Source organism: Talaromyces proteolyticus (genome assembly GCF_021365285.1).
Source record: "Talaromyces proteolyticus strain PMI_201 chromosome Unknown BGW36scaffold_2, whole genome shotgun sequence".
Classification (NCBI taxonomy): Eukaryota; Fungi; Ascomycota; class Eurotiomycetes; order Eurotiales; family Trichocomaceae; genus Talaromyces; species Talaromyces proteolyticus.
Window position 1 is genome coordinate 2999110 of NW_025764278.1, and position 20770 is coordinate 3019879.

The 20770-nt window shown below is 47.5% G+C and overlaps 9 protein-coding genes across 9 annotated transcripts; 5 read left to right on the forward strand and 4 right to left on the reverse strand.

Annotated features, from left to right (window-relative positions):
* Positions 1 to 2601: 2601 nt before the first annotated feature.
* BGW36DRAFT_370739 (uncharacterized protein) lies at positions 2602 to 3336 on the reverse strand. Its single transcript, XM_046215277.1, has 2 exons — positions 3005 to 3336; positions 2602 to 2946 (listed from the first exon to the last, which is right to left on the reverse strand). The coding sequence occupies exon 2, from the start codon at positions 2914 to 2916 to the stop codon at positions 2659 to 2661; it is 258 nt and encodes an 85-aa protein (XP_046077167.1). The 5' UTR covers positions 2917 to 2946; positions 3005 to 3336; the 3' UTR covers positions 2602 to 2658.
* Positions 3337 to 5044: 1708 nt separating this feature from the next.
* BGW36DRAFT_313713 (aldehyde dehydrogenase domain-containing protein) lies at positions 5045 to 6660 on the forward strand (the record flags this gene model as incomplete). The annotated part of the gene is made up of 3 exons (XM_046212523.1): positions 5045 to 5781; positions 5842 to 6233; positions 6309 to 6660. The coding sequence occupies 3 exons, from the start codon at positions 5045 to 5047 to the stop codon at positions 6596 to 6598; spliced, it is 1419 nt and encodes a 472-aa protein (XP_046077168.1). The 3' UTR covers positions 6599 to 6660.
* A 246-nt stretch (positions 6661 to 6906) lies between these two features.
* On the forward strand, positions 6907 to 7888 carry BGW36DRAFT_313715 (uncharacterized protein). The gene is made up of 2 exons (XM_046212524.1): positions 6907 to 6973; positions 7020 to 7888. Exon 2 carries the CDS (start codon positions 7079 to 7081, stop codon positions 7757 to 7759), a length of 681 nt encoding a protein of 226 aa, XP_046077169.1. The 5' UTR covers positions 6907 to 6973; positions 7020 to 7078; the 3' UTR covers positions 7760 to 7888.
* Positions 7889 to 8229: 341 nt separating this feature from the next.
* BGW36DRAFT_370743 (putative glutathione S transferase) lies at positions 8230 to 9366 on the forward strand. Its single transcript, XM_046215278.1, has 4 exons — positions 8230 to 8325; positions 8379 to 8455; positions 8526 to 8936; positions 9012 to 9366. Exons 1-4 carry the CDS (start codon positions 8271 to 8273, stop codon positions 9240 to 9242), a joined length of 774 nt encoding a protein of 257 aa, XP_046077170.1. The 5' UTR covers positions 8230 to 8270; the 3' UTR covers positions 9243 to 9366.
* On the reverse strand, positions 9367 to 12133 carry BGW36DRAFT_370746 (FAD binding domain protein). Its single transcript, XM_046215279.1, has 3 exons — positions 11804 to 12133; positions 9697 to 11627; positions 9367 to 9634 (listed from the first exon to the last, which is right to left on the reverse strand). The coding sequence occupies exons 1-3, from the start codon at positions 11805 to 11807 to the stop codon at positions 9623 to 9625; spliced, it is 1947 nt and encodes a 648-aa protein (XP_046077171.1). The 5' UTR covers positions 11808 to 12133; the 3' UTR covers positions 9367 to 9622.
* A 698-nt stretch (positions 12134 to 12831) lies between these two features.
* Positions 12832 to 15257, reverse strand: BGW36DRAFT_335375 (class I alpha-mannosidase). Its single transcript, XM_046212934.1, has 3 exons — positions 13500 to 15257; positions 13194 to 13451; positions 12832 to 13140 (listed from the first exon to the last, which is right to left on the reverse strand). The coding sequence occupies exons 1-3, from the start codon at positions 14993 to 14995 to the stop codon at positions 13101 to 13103; spliced, it is 1794 nt and encodes a 597-aa protein (XP_046077172.1). The 5' UTR covers positions 14996 to 15257; the 3' UTR covers positions 12832 to 13100.
* A 794-nt stretch (positions 15258 to 16051) lies between these two features.
* On the forward strand, positions 16052 to 17025 carry BGW36DRAFT_394292 (mediator complex, subunit Med20; the record flags this gene model as incomplete). The annotated part of the gene is made up of 2 exons (XM_046217900.1): positions 16052 to 16065; positions 16125 to 17025. 2 exons carry the CDS (start codon positions 16052 to 16054, stop codon positions 17023 to 17025), a joined length of 915 nt encoding a protein of 304 aa, XP_046077173.1.
* A 385-nt stretch (positions 17026 to 17410) lies between these two features.
* On the reverse strand, positions 17411 to 17927 carry BGW36DRAFT_355532 (putative calmodulin; the record flags this gene model as incomplete). The annotated part of the gene is made up of 3 exons (XM_046213656.1): positions 17411 to 17445; positions 17496 to 17708; positions 17771 to 17927. The coding sequence occupies 3 exons, from the start codon at positions 17925 to 17927 to the stop codon at positions 17411 to 17413; spliced, it is 405 nt and encodes a 134-aa protein (XP_046077174.1).
* Positions 17928 to 18817: 890 nt separating this feature from the next.
* Positions 18818 to 20768, forward strand: BGW36DRAFT_97733 (t-SNARE). The gene is made up of 5 exons (XM_046222735.1): positions 18818 to 18885; positions 18964 to 19313; positions 19368 to 19900; positions 19954 to 20297; positions 20350 to 20768. Exons 2-5 carry the CDS (start codon positions 19291 to 19293, stop codon positions 20656 to 20658), a joined length of 1209 nt encoding a protein of 402 aa, XP_046077175.1. The 5' UTR covers positions 18818 to 18885; positions 18964 to 19290; the 3' UTR covers positions 20659 to 20768.
* The last annotated feature ends 2 nt before the right edge of the window (positions 20769 to 20770 follow it).

Consider the following 20770-nt stretch of genomic DNA (forward strand, 5'->3'; position numbering starts at 1 on the left):
TATCTCTCCGTTTCTGGTTTTTATTCTTCTTCGTCTTCTTCCTACTAATACGATTACCCGGAGCAGTCTGCGCAGAACACGTCACCTCTCGCGCCTCTCAGTGCGTCGGATTGGCGTCCGTGCAGATCGCACACTCAAGTTTAAGACTCAAAAGTCAATCAGCTTCGAACAATGACACCCATCATCCATTTAGGCCATTTAAATGGCCACTCCGCGCTAGGCTGTACAGGACGACCCAAGTATGGAGTTCGTGCATGCATGTCCTCACTAGCTGCTGCAAATTAGTATGCTGCTAGTCCGCGCTAACTCAGTTACTACCAAACACTAACCGCTTAGCAGCCTTAGCTGAATGATGAACTCGAAGAACATACTCTATCGCGATCGATCACGGCCAGTGCGAATTAACTTTTGCTCCGTGCAGGGTCATTGGGAGAAACTAAAGCCTCGTCATAGACTAACTAGTAACCGTCAATTGTCCGCGTCCTCCTTGAGTCGTCAGTCAAGTCGACCATGTGGCACTCTACTACACAGATATCTGTACACTTCATGGTGACCGAGTATAGGCACAGACTACGCATGCCGATCGAGTAGGGTTCCTCACACAGTGTTGAATAAATGCCAACCATACCTACCACCAGCATGCTATCACCAGTGAACGCTCACGGGTTATGAGTACATACCTAGTTCGTTCAACATTATTCATCCTCCGTACGGGGACGGGAACAGTGGGGACGATCTATAGATCTGTCTAGGATTCTGCAAGATCGGTGATGGCAGATGCGCCCCTCTTTTTTCTAAAAAATTTTAATATCAATAATAACGACGACCCTATTATAGTGACTTTTCTTTCAGCGAGTGTGTGCCGCCGAGATTTGTGTCGTGTTGATTTGTTTACGCCAGGGGCCCATGCCGCATCAAAAGCACATTTACGTCTACCGGGCTTGCATAGAGGCGCACGTCAGTAGCCAAGTCTCACAGACACTATGACAAGTATCTAGTTCATTTAACGACTCCGCAATTAGTCTCAGTCATGTCAGTCCTGCGGCCATACTCAACACTTTTTCCTCTTCTCGCCAACCACCGTCGGTGTCATCAGTGAATGAGTACTCCACGTGACTAAGATCCCATCTCGTGCTCTGATCAAACGGCGAACATGTCACATATCTTGCCCTTGCTTGCTGTGGCGCATGTATCGGATCTCATTGAGGGATTTTGCAACGTACTGGCATGGCAGCAGTTGAGCCACTGTGGCGAAGCAAGGCAGAGATCACACGCCCCTGCCGTATGCAAGGACAAACGGATATCAGTCCACGATACGATCACCGCCTGTGCTCTCGTGCATAAGCATTCCATAAGAACTCAAATACTAAATTCCACTGCCGCCCAATCTAACCTGATGGGCATATCTGCCCAAGTGTAGCTTAGCTGATCAGGTATCTACTTTATTAACTACTACTACTGACTAGTTATGTGGTACGTAGTACGAAGCCGCTGTTACGGTTACACTAACCCAGGAAATATCCATGCTGCAAAGTGACAGGTGATAATTCCAGTTAATCGATCACTTCGCTTTTTTTTTCAGTCTATTCTGTACAATGATATCATTAAACCATGCATCGTCCTGGTGTGCATGCCTGCAGTGGTTGAAACTACGACGTAATAAAACATTCGAACTCGAATATGTGTCAGAGTGATGATTCTATTCATCTATTGATCACGATCTGCATAGTAATCATAGTATGCAAGATGCAAGCCCATTTCCATTCAGACTAGTATACTCATGAGCTGTATGTTTATTTTTATGATACATCATATTTTCTCTCCATGCACTTTTACATATGTAGGGAAAAAAACAAAAAGGGATCTACAAAGTGAGGCAAACTATTCTACAAAAGATACTACTTTGATTCGATAGGAAATTTTGCCTCCTTTTGAACAATAGTCACAATCTATGAATATAATTATTGATGTCGATCGATCTTTTCTTTCGTGATACAATAGTAATAATAATAATATTATAGCAATAAAAAATCTTTAGTCGGATTAGTTCTACTAGTGGTTTCACCGGTAGTGTTAGTATTAAGCTTGATTGGTAGTGGTGTTGATCACTTAGACCCTAAATTAGACGAATGATGTCGTGGAAATTATGTTCAATCCGAATTACATATGTACATATCAATATATCAATATATAAAATTGAAAATACGTACAATATTGTAACAAGTTACCTATATACTTCAAACATACATATGTAAACGACTCATCTCAGTCAAACGTATCTATGGAAAGCCAACCCTCTTATCCGTATGCTTATTCAATCCCCACACCTGAGAATTATCATCATGCACTGATGGCCGACACGCATATCCCGCTTGGACATGTACTTGGTAATAACGGCCCACCGACAGCCCGATGCATCGTACACGTATTACCCCAACCACCAAACCCCCTGGCTGCTCTCGGTGTATTCTCCACCGTATACTTCTCCTATGTGGCATGTGCAAACAGCCCGCCCCGTAACGCCCGCGACTCGTCTTCGCCTAACCCCTCGGTATGATGTACGTGCGCTGCGATGTACAGATTCTCGTGACCCAGACGATTCGTGCACCTGTAACAGCAGATACCGCTCCCATCAGCTGATAGTCTGTCGGCTACAGGTCAGCGAAGTACACCGGTGTGGTGAGCTTGCGTGAATGATGCATCGAGTGCGCCGCTATGTAGTTCTGTTCTCACAGCGCCTGCTTCAAAGCCCCAGCCAGCTCGCCTATGCTGTCCGCCGTAGCCCACCGAAGGGAGTTTGTTGGCTAGAAGCATGCGGTATCCGGCGCGGCGAGGGTTGAAACTGGAATCTACATGGAAGAGCTCATTTCCCTGTATAAAGAGCGTGTGTAAAATTTGCTGGAGAAGTGAGTTCATGGAGGTGTACCTTATTCGCTTGTCCTCGAGGTGAGTTTGGACCAAGCACATTCCCGTCAATATCGACGTTGCTAACATCGAACAACAGGTCTTACTTCAATCGATGCTTGCTGCAGGGGGCAATGTATGGAGCGATGTAGTCGGGTTCACCGAAGCGTTAGGTAGATGCGATATAGCTTTTGTCGGTGAGAGAAGTGGCTCCGAAGACAACTACGTCGTACATTAGGGCAAATAGATGAGAATTGGGGAATTATCTACAGTGTGATGGGCTATTATGGATTACTCGGTCACTCATTGGACAGTGGCTTTGAAGAGTCAACACCGCTGGTTGCTGCTGCGAAGGTGGGATGGATAGGCTTGACTATGATGAGTTTGAACTGTGAATCTTTTGCTTCAGTAACATACTTTCTTGAATAAGACCATAAAATAAGAATGAGTCTTGATTATTTATTATTTGTCGACTTGTTTTTAATTAAAAGAAAAGAAATTTCATCCAACTTCTCGTTCAGGCTTAAATATCATTCGGCAGACATTGTTTGACTTACCTACGTTTAAATGTGATGATGCGTACGGGCTGCGAAAAGAAATCCGATGATATCAAGACATCAACGAGGCAACGAATTCAACATCGGCTTTTGTCTTTTTATCTTTTATTATTTTCCAGCTGGTGGTTTGGTCTATGCCTCTCATTCTAATTCCATCTATATCCCCGTCTCCACTCTTGCTAAACGTCCGGAGCTAGGTTAAGAGAGTAGGAAAATATGGAGAAGACTATGGTAGCGATGCAATCAGGGCTTGTCATTGCTTCTTAACATCAATTTCTCGTCCTATTTCATTTCAATTACACCACGCCCACGTAGCGTGCAAGCCTTCAACTGGTCAAAAACGTGGGGAAGGTCGTCAATTGCCGTCGTCTAGACATGCGTAGTTACAGCGCCAAGACTAGCCATATCCAACTGTGCGATGGCATCCTTACGGTTCCCGACGGTAATAGCAGGTAGTGGTGGAGATCTTAGTCATGTGGCTGTGCAGTGATCAAGTAGGGGAATGGGATATCGTGTCGACATCAAAACGAAGGAGGACCTCGCGAAGGGCCTTAGGGTGGAGGTACTCCTTAATATACTAACGTTTCCGCAAGACAACGAAGGAGAGACTCTTGCTGCAGAAATGAAAAGCATACGGGGGGTGTAGGCGCATCGGCCGTTGTCGTGTGTAGCGGAAATAACGCAGCATATGCTCAGGGGCCGAATTTCCTCAGGTTCAATGGCACGATGCCTCACTATATAGTGGCTCAGCTGTTGGCCCTCGTGGGAAGCACCAAGATTCGCTCTACTCTTCTTCAATTCAACCGCGTTGAGATTATGCCTGGAGTATACCTGGATCAACGCCAAACTCAAGTCAGAATGACAGACACTTAAATGTGTTCTAAGATATAGTTTAGCTTCAGTTGTATTTCACATTTTAATTAGGCTCTTACACTTCTCCAGCCCCAGACCCTGGAGTTTTGACTTGCATCGTTTGAGTGGAAATTTCTCCACGTTGTCGCAGGATATCAAATCGCACCATTATCGACTGTTTGTGTAAGCTTTGATGATTCTTTCCAAGTTCCTTTCGAAGCCAAAAATGCCTGGACATAGGATCTCTGATTGATTAATCTCTTAATTATTGGGCTTGTCCCACAATTGAGAGCGCCAACTGATATTTTCTCCATTAGTTGCTGCTTTGGAAAGCCATTTGTAGCCGTTTTCCATCCTTAGCCTCCCCATGCCGAGTAAACATCATGTTGCCGTTCCAGATATTCAATTCAGTAAGGATCTGGTCCAATTGCTTCTTTGTGGGGTAAATCTTAGGCAAATGAATCGCCATCGTTACAGCCTGTGCGCCTTCCTTCTTTGTTCTCATTTCTTTGTTCTCAACTTTTGTCGGCATTCAAATGTGGCTGGGCGCCGTCACATGCAGGGCACTCTCTTTGTCTTCAATGTTACATGTATATGTCGAGGTTCATTCCCCTCGAAACTCACTCATTCATCAACCCAGTCGGTAACCATTTCAACATCATCCCCAAATCTTCTCTGTTCTATCGACAACCTTCTGGAAGTATAGAAGTATACCAGCATCGCAAATCATCATGTCTACAGTTGATTTCTCCTCCTTTACCAATATCATAAATGGAGAATCCAGAAACTCAGCTGAAACAGCCCGTGGAATTGACCCATTCGACGGTAAATCATTATGGGATGTGCCACTGGCCTCAAAATCCGATATGCAAGATGCCGTGACCGCCGCAAACAAAGCTTTGGAAACCTGGTCTGAGACGACCATCGACTATCGGCGCAGGCTCATTGCCCAATACAAGGACATTTTTTTCTCTCATCTACAGGATTTCAAAACTCTTCTTTATAAAGAGGCCGGAAAAACAAGCGCTATGGCAGACTCGGAGCTGACTGACACGATTTCTATGTTTGATCACCATCTCAGCCTGAATTTACCAACTGAGGTTTTAAATCTCGAAGATAGGGTAACAACATCAAGCTACGTCCCCGTCGGAGTCGTTGTTGCCATCTGCCCATGGAACTTCCCCATTGTCTTGGCAATGGGAAAAGTTCTGACAGGTCTGCTTACTGGATGCACGGTGATCGTGAAGCCATCACCATTCACCCCTTACTCAGCCCTAAAATTGGCTGAAATTGCCCAGGGTATTTTCCCTCGCGGAGTTCTACAGGCTCTGTCTGGAGATAACTTGCTCGGTCCTTCGCTGGTGGCACATCCAGATGTTCACAAGATTTCTTTTACTGGTTCGACTGCGACAGGGAAGAAAATCATGGCTGTAGCTGCAGAAACTGTTAAGCGGGTTACTTTGGAGATGTATGTCAAATTACCTTCTTTTACAGATTTGAAGGAAATATAGCCAACTCATTTTTATAGGGGTGGTAATGACGCCACAATTGTGCTGCCGGACGTCGACATCGCCAAAGTTGCGCCACAAGTCACCATAGCAGCTCTATTCCACTCAGGACAGGTTTGTCTTGCCATCAAGAGGGTTTACATCCATCAAGATATCTACGACGACTTCATAGCGGCAATGATAGAGACCATGAAAATCCTGAGTATTGGCGAGAAGGACAGCTTGTTGGGGCCGATTCAAAACAAATTGCAATTTGACCACATACAAGATCTTCTCGCTGACTCTCGTCAACAGGGTCACAGTGTGATCGGTACGAGGCATTCGTTTGACGATCGCGGCGGGTACTTCATTGGGCCACACATCGTGAGCGAGCCACAGCATGATTCTAGGATTGTTACCGAGGAGCAGTTTGGTAAGAAAACATCAACTAACTTATCTTTCTTTCTTTCTTCTCCCTGTAAACGTCTAATTACTAATATCAAACTAGGCCCCATCATCGCGACTTTGAAGTGGTCAACAGAAGACGAAGTCGTTCGCTACGCCAACGACACAAAAACCGGCCTCGGAGCGAGTGTTTGGAGTTCTGATGAGTCGCGCGCGGAGAGAATAGGGAAGCGTCTTGAAGCTGGAAATATATTCATCAACTCTGGCCATCGACTCACCGCCAAGGCGCTGTTTTCTGGGCACAAGGAAAGCGGGCTTGGTGGTGAATGGGGTAGTACAGGGCTTTTGGAATATTGCAATGTTCGCGTTTCTCATGTATTCAAGACCACTTGACTGGTCTATGAAATTCCAGTAAATGATTCTAATATGCAAAAGATATCAGGTTAAAAAGCGACCATATTAGCTTCTAGATTAAAAACATAAAACATCATCCAAGATGTTAAAATTGCCAAAAGGGATTCAGCTCGTCAATCATATCCTTTTAAATCTCTAAGAGACGAGGGACATTCTGCAAAGAGGAAAAGAGGAGACTTTCTTCTTTCGGACTAGTTGGAGCTCAGCATGCAGCTTGTTAGATTAGTAATGGGTATAAGTCTAGGGCAACCAAGAGTCGTGTCGTCGGGCCGTGTACCGAGGGGGTGGTAAACTCTTAATAGCCCTCTTGGAGCTTTCGGAACAATGACACACTTAAGATTCAACAATTTTGTTGTGAGTAGTCCGATATTGTCTAGATATGTATATTGACTCTTCCCAGGTCTTTCCAGTGATAATTGTGAAAACATCACCCTAACTACATCAATTGAGATATACAAGATGTCTGACAAAATCACCCTGGTCGTCGGCGCCTCACGTGGAATCGGCCACGAACTCGTTCACCAGCTCAGTCAGAACCCGCAGAACAAGGTATACGCCACGGTCCGACAACCCATCCCCTTCCCCTCCTCGAACGTTAAATCAATAACCCTCGACCAACGCTCCAACACATCCATCGCCGCCGCCGCATCCCAAATCCCCGAACTCGACACACTCATCATCAACGCTGCCATTGGCAAGGACGAGAAACTTCTAGATACGACTGATACCCGGCTCGCCGAGTACTTTGACGTCAACGCAATCGGGGCATTGAGGATCGTGCAAGCCTTTCTTCCAGCACTGAAGGCTCGCAAGACGAGGAAAATCCTACTAATCAGTTCCCAGTCGGGGTCAATGGCACGGCAGATAAATGCAACGGGCGGCTTCCGCGGGCCGTATGCTGTGTCTAAGGCGGCATTGAATATGATTGCGGTGCAGCTGCATAATGAACTTCATGAAGAAGGGTTTACTGTGGTGCCGCTACATCCGGGCTGGGTTGCAACCGATATGGGGAATGAGGCCGGTTCAGGCGCTATGCCGATTCCAAAATCTGTGGAGGGGATTTTGCATGTGCTTGAGAAGGTGACGCTTGAGGACTCGGCTAAGTTCTATCTTTGGGACGGGGCTATTCTTCCCTGGTAGGTATTACATGTATTCAACATTCTTCTTAAGTAACATAAACAATACATGCGCAAGGATTCAGCTAGAAAGAAAAAGACCCACCTGTTATTCAAACATATCAGCATTACGAACTGATTGAATCAATTGATGATCCCACCAACAGCTTGCCCTAACCCTTAATATTATATATAGTATATATATATCCAACCCTGAAGGGTAGTGATTTCTATAGTAGAATGTGGAAATACAGTACCAAAAGTGATCGTCTTGAGATACAAATTCTCCGCGTCAATACTGGAGAGATACCCTTTAATACACGGGTGAGATTTTGATTGTAATATTATTATTGTTGTTGTTGAGTCTGCTTGATTTGTTCTAAGATACTGGTACTGTAAGTGCTTAATTCGGGAAGGGCTAGACCCGTTATGAGTCATGTTCTGAGTATATTTTTATTTACCCCACCTATAATTTCAATATCTACATCCCTTCAATGTTCTTATAATTCCAATTGAAGATCTCCGGTATCATCATCATGGCAGCTCAGGAACCTGACTATCGACTCATCGGCACCTACACCCGCTACTCCAGTAAGATTACCAATTGACTGTCTGGATCTTTAATCCGTCGCTAACAAGCCCAGGCTGGACGGCCCGAGTCGAGGCTGTCCTGGAATACTTCCACATTCCGCATACGAGCCAGTTTGTGAAGCTCTCCGATGTAATTACACCCAACAGGGCATGCAATGTCGGGAGTATACATGCACACTCACCAATACATTGATCAATAGGTGAAACATGTCTCCCCAACAGGCTTCGTCCCCATTCTAGAATGCCGCTCCATGTCCATCTCCATTGGTGACTCCCTCGCCATCTGTGAATTCCTCGCCGAATCCCACCCGGAGCTACGTCTCTGGCCCGCGGATCGTCAGCTCAGAGCTCTTGCGCGGAGCGCTGCCGCGCAGATGCATTCTGGCTTCTCCGCCGTGCGAGGCACGTTCGGCACAAACTTTCTCGCGCGGTACACTGGCAACATCCCAATCCCCGATAACGCAAAACGCGAGGTTGAGCGTATCCTGGCTATCTGGGACGAGGCCCGGAAACAGACCAAGGAACGTCTTGCGGCTCTTGGGCAGGTCGATGATGGGTTCTTGTTTGGGGGATTTAGTATTGCCGATGCTTTTTTCTGGCCGGTTCTTTGGGTATACACCATTACACCCCCATGATACATATGTACATGACTTGGTTTAACGCGAGTTGCTGATGCTGAGGTTTAGCGGTTTCGTACGTATAATCTTCCTCTAGAAACTGCAAGCGATGATGCGCTGGCGTGGATGGGAACGATGTGGAATGACCCCGTGTTCCGTGGCTTGGGCCAGCGGTACTTTCAGCAAGCACAGGACCCGGAAACTCGTATTGAGCATTATGATGACATCTTCCGGGGAAGGGACGATGTACAGTACGGTCACTTCCCTGAGGATTGGAAGTTTGAGGTCTCTAGGAAGTGACGCTAGGTTGAACATTGAACCGAATACTCTGGTCTTTTGAAATCTTGAATCTTTCTCATCATATACAAGACCGGCTGGCCAATACATATGTATCATTTATGATTGAATTAAATCCATGTATACTACATATACTTAAATCTGTATACTGCTGGCTTGAGTTACCTCGATAAACAAATCTAGACTGAACACACGAAAGCCCCCTATGTACTAATTCGAGACATAAACATATGCAGCCTCCAACGCCAACAAAAAAAAAGGGATATGCCGCAGAAATTGTGCAAAGTACCGAGATGAAAACAGGCTGAATTGCGTGACGAATTGACAATTAAAACATCCCACTACTAGAGTGGCTGTATACTAGTAGTGGCTTAGGATTTAGTTTACCATGTTTCCTAGTTATAATTAGCACTGAACTATAGTCATTAACCATGGTTAATGCATGAATGAGACTTACTGCAATATACTGCCCGGCATCTTTCTTCCTATCCCAGAATTCCTTTGCTTCGGAAAAGTTCAGGTTGCCTTTCGCCATGGCAACATCAACCAGAGCCGCTTCCACGCCCTCGCCCATGCCTTTACTGCTCCCGCAAACGAAAACACGGCCATCAAGGGCATTGATGACGAACCAGACAAGATCAGCCTGGTGACGGACTTCCTCTTGTACGTAGCGACTCTCGCCGCGACGGCTTTGGACGACCTTTTTGACTTTTTCTTCGTCAACGCCCCATTCACCGCTGTACAATTCATCGAGTAATGAGTCGCGGATTCCCTGAAGGACCCAGACTTTATTGACACAGTTAGCCGATTTTAGTCGCCGCTGGACAAAGCCGCGGAAGGGGGCGATTCCAACGCCCGCTCCGATTAAGAGCATTGGTCCATCAAGGACGAATTCTCGGGCGAGAGGGTTGGCCATTAGGCCTCGGAACATGGGTACGTGAAGGTCAAGTGTCTTCGGATCAATGCCTTGGCTTTCAGCAGCGGCCATTTTCTGGGCTAGACGTTGTAGAAAACCGGAGCCTACTCCGGTTCTTGTTCCATGCTGCCAGTCATCGCTCTCGTGGACAGTTACGGCGATCTCGATGGTCCGCCGACAGTCTTCTCCACGAGTGGTACAGGAGATAGTTGGATCTTGGGAGAGGGAGTAGAAGCGTGGCATGAGAGTACTTAAGACGGAAAGAAGATAGTCAAGAGGCGGATGGGTAGATGGGAAGGCTTGCAAGAGCTGTTCAACCGAAACATGCACCCCGGTTCGCAAATCACAGAAAGCACCCTGTCCCTGGGCAGAGCAAAGGTATATGAGAATTTTCTTTTCATTAGGATCGGAGGCGAATTCTGCAAGAACACGGAAGAGCTGCTTGGTTGGGGGGTAGCTTTGAATATCTGAGCACCACCTTAGCAATTCTCGCCGAGTGGTTATGAGATCCCGAGCCTTCTCCTCGCCCCAGATCGTCGGCCAGCGCCCGGAGGTGGTGTGCACAGTAATCTTTTTGTCTCTGATGGGCTTGGGGATTCCTAGACAATTGAAAACACTGTCAACGGCTTCATCGCTGTTCATCGGACATATACCGATGGCGCCACCAACTACAAAGTCAACATCTCCTCCTTCGACAGGGTAGTCTGTCACGTCAATGTCGAAATGGTATGTCTTTTTCTCGGCACCAGACTTCGTAAGTTCGCGAGCGTGATGTAATGGTGCGCGGAAGACATCATATGGCGGATGAGGCTGGACAAACTTGGGAGGATGATCGGCCGGTCCCAATTTGGTGTCAATCTTGTCTGCAGAGACTGGCGAGAACGAGACCGTCTTTTCCGGCAGAGGAACGACATTCGTCAATTCGCTATCCACAGCTAGTCCCCGAATCTTTAAGTTCAAGCTTTGATAAGCTTTGTTGTCGGGTGTCTGGATTGGGTTCAAAATTTCCTTCGTCGCGCTAGGTAATGGCTGTAACAAGCAGCAACCACCACCGCAGCAGACTTTTTCCACCAATTGAGTTGTCCCACCAACGCCAACATTGCCTAGTATCCTCTGCACATCTTCTGAACTCTCGGCAATCAAGGCAGTAGAAGCACGGCGCCTGCGAGCAGCCTCTGGCTTCTGTCGGTCAAACTGCCCATTTTCATCATCGGAGTGCTCCGTAATCGGTGTTTCGGCAGTGTCCGAATCGCTTTCCGACAGGCCGGCGACTGATTGGTTTGAGAGAGCTGATTGCGATTCCTGGTTGATATCCAGGGCTTGGACGGATTCTGCGAGAGACGGGATGGTGCGAGGTTCTTCAGGGATCGGGTTGTCAGGATGTGACGTAGACGACAGGGGAATTTTCCCCCTACCGCTATGGATAGAGCGCGCGGCAGATGGCATGGTAGACGGCGCTGCCACAGCGTGAACTTGATTGCAATTTAATTAGCATCGATTTCGAGAGTAGTTTTTGTCGTACATCGGGGCGGCGTGGCCATAGCGACATCGCCACCCGGGCAAGATGGTGGGGCAATTGACGTTTTTCCGTAGGAGGGGTGTAGTTGGACATGGAGGTGAGGTTGGACATGAGAGTTGCAGTACATACCCATTGGGAATATAGTAGTCCTCCAAAGGGCAAATGGATTATGCGAATAGAAATGAGCGACGTTGCCGTTGCCGCAGGAGGACAGAACGACAGAACGATAGAACGGACGAGTTGCCGAGGCTGATGCGATCAAATACGGAGCAGCCGTCAGGTAGGCGAACCAGCGAGCATTTAAGCTGGCATTTGAGCAATTAGGGAACTGGGTAGTCACAACAAAACATCGAGCCGCATGGGGGAGAATATTAATAGAGGAGGAGCGTGGTGGTGGAACAGAATGTGAAAGGAATTGATTGAGGTGGCCGGGTCCGAATCTGATAAAACAAATTCCTAAATTCTTCCGCACGGCTGATAACCACTAGTTCTCGTGCGTGCCGGACCGGGTGCGGTGGCGTGGTGTACGGTATGTTCGGAAACGGATATACTATACTAGTATTATATAATATGTACTAATTTACTATGTGAAATTGAGTTCAACTATTCTTTATTGTATTATGTTACACATAATACATAATATGTAACATCTGGTACTTAACACCAACACCTAATAAGAATATGTAGGACGCCGATTTCGGGGCTGACTGAGATGCTAATCTAATCAGTCTAATCTGATCCATCTAAGGCCAATCACGCAGGCCAACCAACATGCCAAGGGGAAACAACACTGGACCTGCATTCTACAGATTTTATTAGTATTGATAGATTGAACCCGAAAGAGCGGTCAGCCGCCCCAAAACTGCGTCTCGACTCCACCGGGCGCTTTATCAGTGCAAGCTTAACGGGACGCCATGAAATTCATCAGCTGTGAAGAACCGTCAGTTCGGAGTAATTACAGAGTTGGGGCCACGCAAATAATAATACCTGAAAGGGGGGATCACAGGGGAAGTTCTGATCTCTGGACCCCTGAGGTCTCACAGGCCGATCCCGATCCGGCTATTGTTTGTCAAGGGCTAGACTCTAGTCGGCTTGTTCCTGAATACTACAGGTAATCACTTCTTTGTACTAGCAACTTGCTCGCTACCTAGACATCTAGAAAGATGGATTTTTTTTTGGGATTGAACTACATAAAATTCATACTGTTCAGACTTTGTAGTAAATCTGCCATACTACATATGTGCATTTCAACTGGTAATTTCTAAATGCACGTGCTCTTATACGTATAACTAGTTAACTTATAGGTAGATTGCATAGTCAGTAGTCAGCACGGTGTCACATGTCCACTGCATGTGATGATTTGGTGATTCTATGTCTACCAGCTTGTCATACAAACAATTAGATAGATAAATATCTTAGAGATAGCTTAGGCGACCGGGCGCCTAAAGGGATGTGCTTCGGTATTGCTATAAAATGTCAATTGGCTCCCCAAAAAATAATAATAAACGGAACGACTTACAGCACGTAATCATCCAAACTAACTAGACCCGGTTCAGAAAAGATGAGATAGAAATACTTGAGCGTTTCCGCCATCCAAAAACTCTCCATCTTGTCGGTTTTGTGCGTATCGGTAAAGCGCACGTCTTCAATGCTGGCGTGCGCAATCTCTGTGCGCGTCATCTTTTCGATGCTGGTGAACATGCGCCACGCGGCGTCCTGGAGCTTTTTGTCGCCGGTGATGCGATACATGATGAATACGGACTCGATAGCTTCGGGTCTGCGAGAGATTAGCATGTCTTACCTGCACCCAATAATGAAAACTTACCGTAGAATGTACTTTGGGTCCGACACCCGTATAATTCCGGGAGGAAGACCCATCTTCTCGGCCTGCTCCAGGACCGATTCATCATCTGTTTCTGAAACGTGGTTGTGCATCCGGACACCCGACAACCACTTCTTCTCATCCCAGGGACAGTAGTCAAGATCATCGCAAACGCTCGTAAAAAAGATTTCAGGCATTAATCCGGTCGCCATTGAATCATAGGCCCAAATGCACCCATCAACCAGTTTGCGGGCAATGGCGAGGTCTGCTGGACGGTCGAAGGCCTTTCCGCCTAGACCAAACATTCCTCCGACAAAGCAAGTAAGATGCTGAGCTTCGGCATCCAAGGTGGTTCCATGATAGGAACCGCTAAACAAAATGTCCTCTCCATTCTTGGTCATGGGGCGGAATAACAGATGCTTCTTGATAGGGTCAACCGTGTCCTCATACATACGCTGATACTGCTTGGTCCGATCTCCGAGAAGAAGGTGCTCTTTCGGAAGATACTCGTATGTAGAGTCAGCCATGCCACCTAGTGTGAATTGCTTGTTGCTAAATATGAGGTTTTCCAGATCAACAAGCATTGGCCACAGACCCGGGACCGCGGTATTACTCTGGGCCTTTTCTAATTCATCAGTGACGCGTTGAATAGCGTCGAAGTATTTGGGATCGCCAGTTAGCTGAGTCAGCCGGGTGAATTCCAGGCACAAAGACCCAACTTCTGCAAGCAAGGTATTCCTAGCGGGAAGAATTGTATCTCCTCGCAAAGACTTCTTCCAGTCCCACCGAGAGATCTGCATTCTGTTCGGGGTGTCAAAAGCACCATATACAAGATCTCCCACCTCCTGCGCTTTCTTCAAAAGAATCGGGTATTTCCCATCCGACAAATCGTACGCCGCCATAAATCCACCCATATAGCGAATCGTAGTCTCGAAGACGTTAATGTATTGATCGCTAGTCGTGCTAAAATCGATCTTCTCAAGCGCATTGAGAGCCTCCTCAAACTCATCCTTCATCCCCATGATTAACAAAGTATCGAGCGTGTCAACAAGCGACGCAGCCCAACCAGCAAAACCGTTGGAAAAGCCACCGGAAATCGGCGAGACTTCGTCCTTTAACCACGCATGTGATTTGTATCCTCCCCATGCATGCGTGAACGCTTCTTGCACGGCGGCTTGTCTTTCAAGTCGTCTTTTCCGGTCGATCGGCGCCTCTTTGGCGGGGAAGTCATATTGGATTTTGGGGATTTTCCCCGGCTTATTGGTCGGCAACTGGATGTATGATTCCACGGGGTATTTCTCGGCCTTATTCTGCCAATGAGGTTGGCTTTCTCCAAATGATGATCCTACGCCATGGTTGGGAAAGTCTGGAGGAGGAGGAGAGGGATATTGGGGAAATTCGCCCGGCCCGATGCTGTCAAAAGTGATGTAGATAATGACAGTTAAAATGAACGCAGGAACTACCAGGCTCTTGCGTACAAAGGGCCGCACAAGGGGCATGGTACCGATGTCGCTTAACCTAATTGTGTGCGAATTGATGCGTCAAAATACGGCTCTTGCGATAGAGAATGGCACGGGTATTGAGGCTGGAAATCCTGCAGGCAGGAAGTAGATAGTAAGTCAACAGAATGGGTATCAAGTATCACAAGAAGAAACAGAGATCATGAAGCATTGGAGATGGAGGTGTCATTTCTCGCACTGGCCGTAAGAGAAGGATGGCCAGCAGCAGTTCAGCTTCCAATGTTTGGTTGCGAGGTGCAAGTTGTCAGCAGTGGCAGTGGCAGTGGCAGCGACGGTGATTAAAGTATGGCGGGCGGGCGCCGCAGTGGGCACACGAGTACCTAAACCAACCTATTGCAGGCTGGCTCTGCCGGCGACGGCCAACCAAAGCCGCTGCGAGTGGCCACTGTAGTCAGATTAACATCGGCCGAGCCCCTGGCACGTAGCAGCCTCATACATTACTACAAAGTACGTGTATAGTATTATTGCCATTATTTATTCATTTTTATACCACTAATGAGCAAGTGAATTGTGTGTTCTCTGAAAATCCTAGTCCTTAGTCCTAGCATACGATTGCACCACAAATTCATCAATGCGTCGTGCAAGCGCCCCACAGCCTCAGAACAGGCCATTCACACCCAGCATGATTTATGCGAGAAATGCTTTCGATATGCCCTCAGGCAAGTACTATATAAATTAAGCGAAGCTATCAACATCCCTATTTCTGGTAACAAGCTATTGCTCGTTATTGATATTCCTCCAACCAATCGGCCTGGCGCCCCCGCAGCCCCACCGTGCATTCATCTTCATTAAGGCTTGAGGCTTAAGCTTAAGATCTTGTTTGCAAACCGACGACACACGTCGTCGATGCAAAGGCACATTCCAATCCTTTTCTATTCGATCGACTGATCTGATGCAAGCGGGGCGATAAGCATTGCATGTAAATCCTTATGTGCTGAGAACCTGAAGAGGGTACTGCGGGGGGACTTGCATCTCTCATGAGCGCAAGCAACACCAGCATCGAGACAATATTCGTTGCCACACCTGCTCCTCACAATGCCACATACAGGGTAAACACTCCTCCCACATTCTTATCCTCATTCCTCAGAGTCTGGTCTAATGATTTAAGGGTCTACTTCATCCCCTCAAGCCCCAACGCGCCAAACATCCTAGGCCCTCTAACCGAGCGCCTGCGCTCAATATACGGCGATGAAGTCGTTCCCTTCGGCCGCTGGGGCCTAGAGCACAAGTTAATGAAAGACACACCCTCGTGCCTCCCAGCATCTGCGCACGCGCCCAATCCCGCGCCAAGACCGCGTTACATGCACTTCCTATCGACAACCAACTATCCCAAAGTCGGCTTCATATATGCGTCATCAGACACGCCGCGTGTGGGTTCAGAGATGGTCATGTCGCCGGTCCCCATCACGTCGTCGGCGGAACTCTTCAGGCACTTCGTGCGGGCTTGTGAACCGCTCTGGTGTCATCGGCACACGGTCACTGTCACAGGGGCCATCTATGATGTTGGTGATTTTCGGGTTAGGCTGGGAGAAGTGCGGCAGACGCAGCCGCAGGCAAGGCCGAGAGGGACGATTATGGAGGTCGAATGGAAGGGACCATCGGTTATCGCGTCGGCTGGAGCTTTGATGGCGGTAGAGGATGGTCTTGCTGATATCGAGCCTAGCGTTGACATTTCCTATGTACCGACGGAAGAAGAAGTCAATGCAGAGTATGCCGACATTGCACAATTAATACGGGAATTCTGGGCACGGCTTGCGATTCAGGACAAGACTGCTCGAGAGTCTATTCTAGTACCGGATCTCGGCAAAGAAGTAAAAGAAAGGTTTAACCAGCGGCGGCAGCCAGGGTGGTATGAAAGGGAAGCTCAACGGCGGCAGAAGAGATTGGAGGCATTGTTACTGGATCGAAGCTGGGGAGGGGTTTCGAGTCTACCAGAAAAGGAGGATGATATGGATACTGGCGTTGACCTGGCAAGACAGTACATGGAGCTTTTCCGCTTTAACCGATGATTAGATTCACCAGCGCTCTTCTATGGGAGTAAAACGTAATACAAACACGGTGGCTTTGCATGTTGTATGATACGGGGGTACGAAAGGGGCACAAGTCAAGCTCGTAGATAAGTAATATCAGTGAAGGGACAAAGAAAAAGAGTTGAAATGTTAAGTTCAATATTCGAAACCTGTCTCAATGAGAAATGAGAATATTAACCTATGCTCGTTATCGCACATTTGACTTGGCTCAAACATTCAAGACAGAATGGACGACTCCAACCCAACGGCAACGGCCTAAACTAACACCTGCCTAATAGATTATGGCACACAACAAAATCATAGCCCGTTATATACGTCCACGATGAAGAAAACAAATCACAGCAAACAAGTCCGAAATGAACACCTATTTCTGCATCATGAGCTGGACGAATTCGTTGTCTGTTATAAGGTTAGCTTCCAATACCGGACAGCACTCGGACGGATCTCACAGTCGATTCTTCCATCGCCGTCTTGGTCGGCCTCGCGGATCATCTCGTCGACTTCATCGTCGGTCAATTTCTCACCGATAGAGGTCATGACGTGGCGCAGTTCGGCAGCGGAGATGAAACCATTATTATCGCGGTCAAAGACCTTGAAGGCTTCACGGATTTCCTCCTCCGAGTCGGTGTCTTTCATCTTGCGGGCCATCATGGTCAAGAACTCTGCGACAGTTAGAGAAAGCCCACTAGCCCCGCCTCCACTATAAGAGAATATAAGAGCGTACCAGGGAAATCAATCGTGCCGTTGTTGTCGGCATCGACCTCGTTGATCATGTCCTGTAACTCAGATTCGGAAGGGTTTTGGCCGAGAGAACGCATGACTGTGCCCAGCTCCTTGGTTGTGATTTGTCCTAGCAAGCACTCGTTAGTCAACTGGGCCATAGTGACTGGTAGAATCATCGCTGTGTTGGACTTGTCTACTCACCATCACCATCCTTATCCTGTTACCGATAACCCATCAGTTGTCGTCTTATCTCAATTGCGGGGAGGCGAAAGCATTGGGCAGCGACTTACGAAAAGAGAGAAGGCCTCCTTGTACTCGGAGACCTGGTCTTCGGTCAAAGAATCGGCCTGGAAAAATGGCGATAGGGTCAGCAAGCGTTTCCTCAATCGAAGCCTTGGGCTGCCCCGCAGAGTGGGGAGTACAGGACGGGCTGCAGCAGCGACAGGCAGACAAAGCGAGCGACGGCCGTACCATTTTTAGAGAAAGAAACGCGAATTCGGGGTAGCAATGTGCAGTCAGAGGTTGGTCGGCTGGAATGGAGTTGAGGGGGGTGGTCAGACTGGGGAAGAGGAAAATGGGCTTAGGGGGAGAGGAGATTATTATTGTTCCTCTTCTGATTCTCGGGGCAGGAGTAGCTGAATGGCCCAAGACGGTTGGCTGCCGCTCGTGTGGCGCGTGCAGGGCAGAAAAACGTGACCCGCGCGAGTGGCGGCAGGTAGTGGGATTTCCTCGCAGTCATCGCCTTGCAGATCGATCATCTTCAAGCCTGGATCGCCTGAGGTCCCATTATTTGCACAGCCCCATGGGAAATGAGACTGCCCTGGGTTTTCTCTGCAAACTTTAAGGGCCCTTGCAGCGTGCAGCACCGGTATATGTGGCTAAGGGAGCGATCGTGGCGCAGCTCACAACTATTTTCCGCCCTGTTGTAGGGCTGCTGTAAAACTTCACCGCAATACATGTGTAGTAATATTGCTTGGTAGTCACGTACTCGACCCGCATACTTATAATATTGTACTACTATTATATGAGAATCCCTTGGGAACAGGCGATTTGCCTCAAATTACCGTGTTCCTTCTACGCTTATACTTTCCAAGGAACCTCATCAATTGATACACTGTGAGTATCCTACAGGAGAACGAAACATTTCCTATTCATATGCAATAATGTCTAATTAGTGTATATTATCAACTGAAGCATCGCATCAATGCTCCCCTTCTTCGTCCTCCATCTCATGCTAAGCCAAGAGCTACACTAGTCCCAAAACGGGCTGAGAAGCTCCGCGGCGACGCAAAGGCCCGCAGACCTCCAAGCCAAGCGATATGACATATTAGCTCAACTTCTAAACACCACGTCCAGTCACTGTCATGAGGAGCCCGTAGGCTGCAACTTGCTGGCCACAACCCCGAGGTGATTTGCCAGAGCTTCTCATCATCGATCGGTCGATGCATGCTCGGATAACGAACGATAAAGCACATGCAACGTGGACGGCGCAGCTAAGCCTTCTCTTCCTGGTATGCCACAATGTGGCGTGATCGGACCAACCTGTATGGATAGATACATCCTTTGTCCTCTCATTCATACCCAACTAACTCCATTAGCTATATCTCATACCGCCAATCCTTCGCCCACCATCCGACCAAGAAGCCACGTTACTTTGGACCATCGCAGGGCTTCACCGACTCGCCGTCGATATCAGAAGAAAGGCGCGGCCTGATCGCCGGCGCGGACTCTTTCGAAGATGATGGCGATGTGGTGATTGAAATGGACCTGCTACCCCCGCGGTGGATGGATGTGCAGGACGAAGTGAATGAATTGCTCGCCGATATCGCGCAGAAGGCTGCGCGACTAGACCAGCTACATCAAAAGCACATACTTCCCGGATTCGGCGATGAGACAGCGCGTAAGAAAGAGGAGGATTTTATTGAGCAGCTTACTCAAGAGATTACTCGCGGGTTTCACACTTGCCAGAATGCCATTCAACGGATCGAGGTTATGGTAAGGGAGCAAAAGCAGTTGGGAGGCGTGACTCAGGGGGATGAGACGTTGGCTAAGAATCTTCAAATTTCGCTTGCATCGCGAGTTCAAGATTCGAGTGCTCTCTTCAGGAAAAAGCAAAGCACATACTTGAAGAGTAAGGTCTACAAACGAGTTGAATGCTTCACACGCTGATATTAGCACATGCAGAACTACGGGAACTCGAGGGCATGGCCTTGCCATTCGAGCGAGTTTCGACGCCTGTGCAAAGTACATATGCAGACCATTCCCTCATGGAATCTGATGCCGACAAGTCATTTTCACAAACCACCCTACTGCAAACCTCGCAGAAATTGATTGGCACGAACGACGAGGCTATTGCACAACGCGAAAGAGAGATCAATGACATTGCAAAAGGAATTATTGAGTTATCCGACATATTCCGCAGTTTACAGTCAATGGTTATCGATCAAGGCACTATGTTGGACCGTATAGACTACAACGTAGAGCGAATGGTCACGGATGTCAAGCATGCAGATACCGAGCTCAAAGTGGTATGTTCATTTTCTTACTGGGATCCAACACATACTAAGTCACATACAATAGGCTACCAATTACCAAAAGAAAACCACCAAGCGCAAGATCATCTTGCTCCTGCTGTTGATTATTGTAGGAATGATAATTCTTCTCATAGTCAAACCCAAGCGCCACGATTCTCCCCCTACCACACCACCACCTCCAGAACAGCAGGAGCAACAACAAGATACACCGCAATTCATGCGAAGGAGAATAGTCAATCTCGGTTCTTCTCTGGCTGATGAATCCATCCACCATCACCACTGGCGTCAATACGAGCCATCTTATTCTTCATTGTCAAATTGGTTACCGAGCAACATCGATATCGATCTGACATGATCATACAGCTAATAGATTCGATCGTTATATTGTACATTATGAAATGATAGCTACTTTAGCGAGACGTTTACGTTTTTTTCTCGATTACAGAGAATGCATGATTATTTACTTC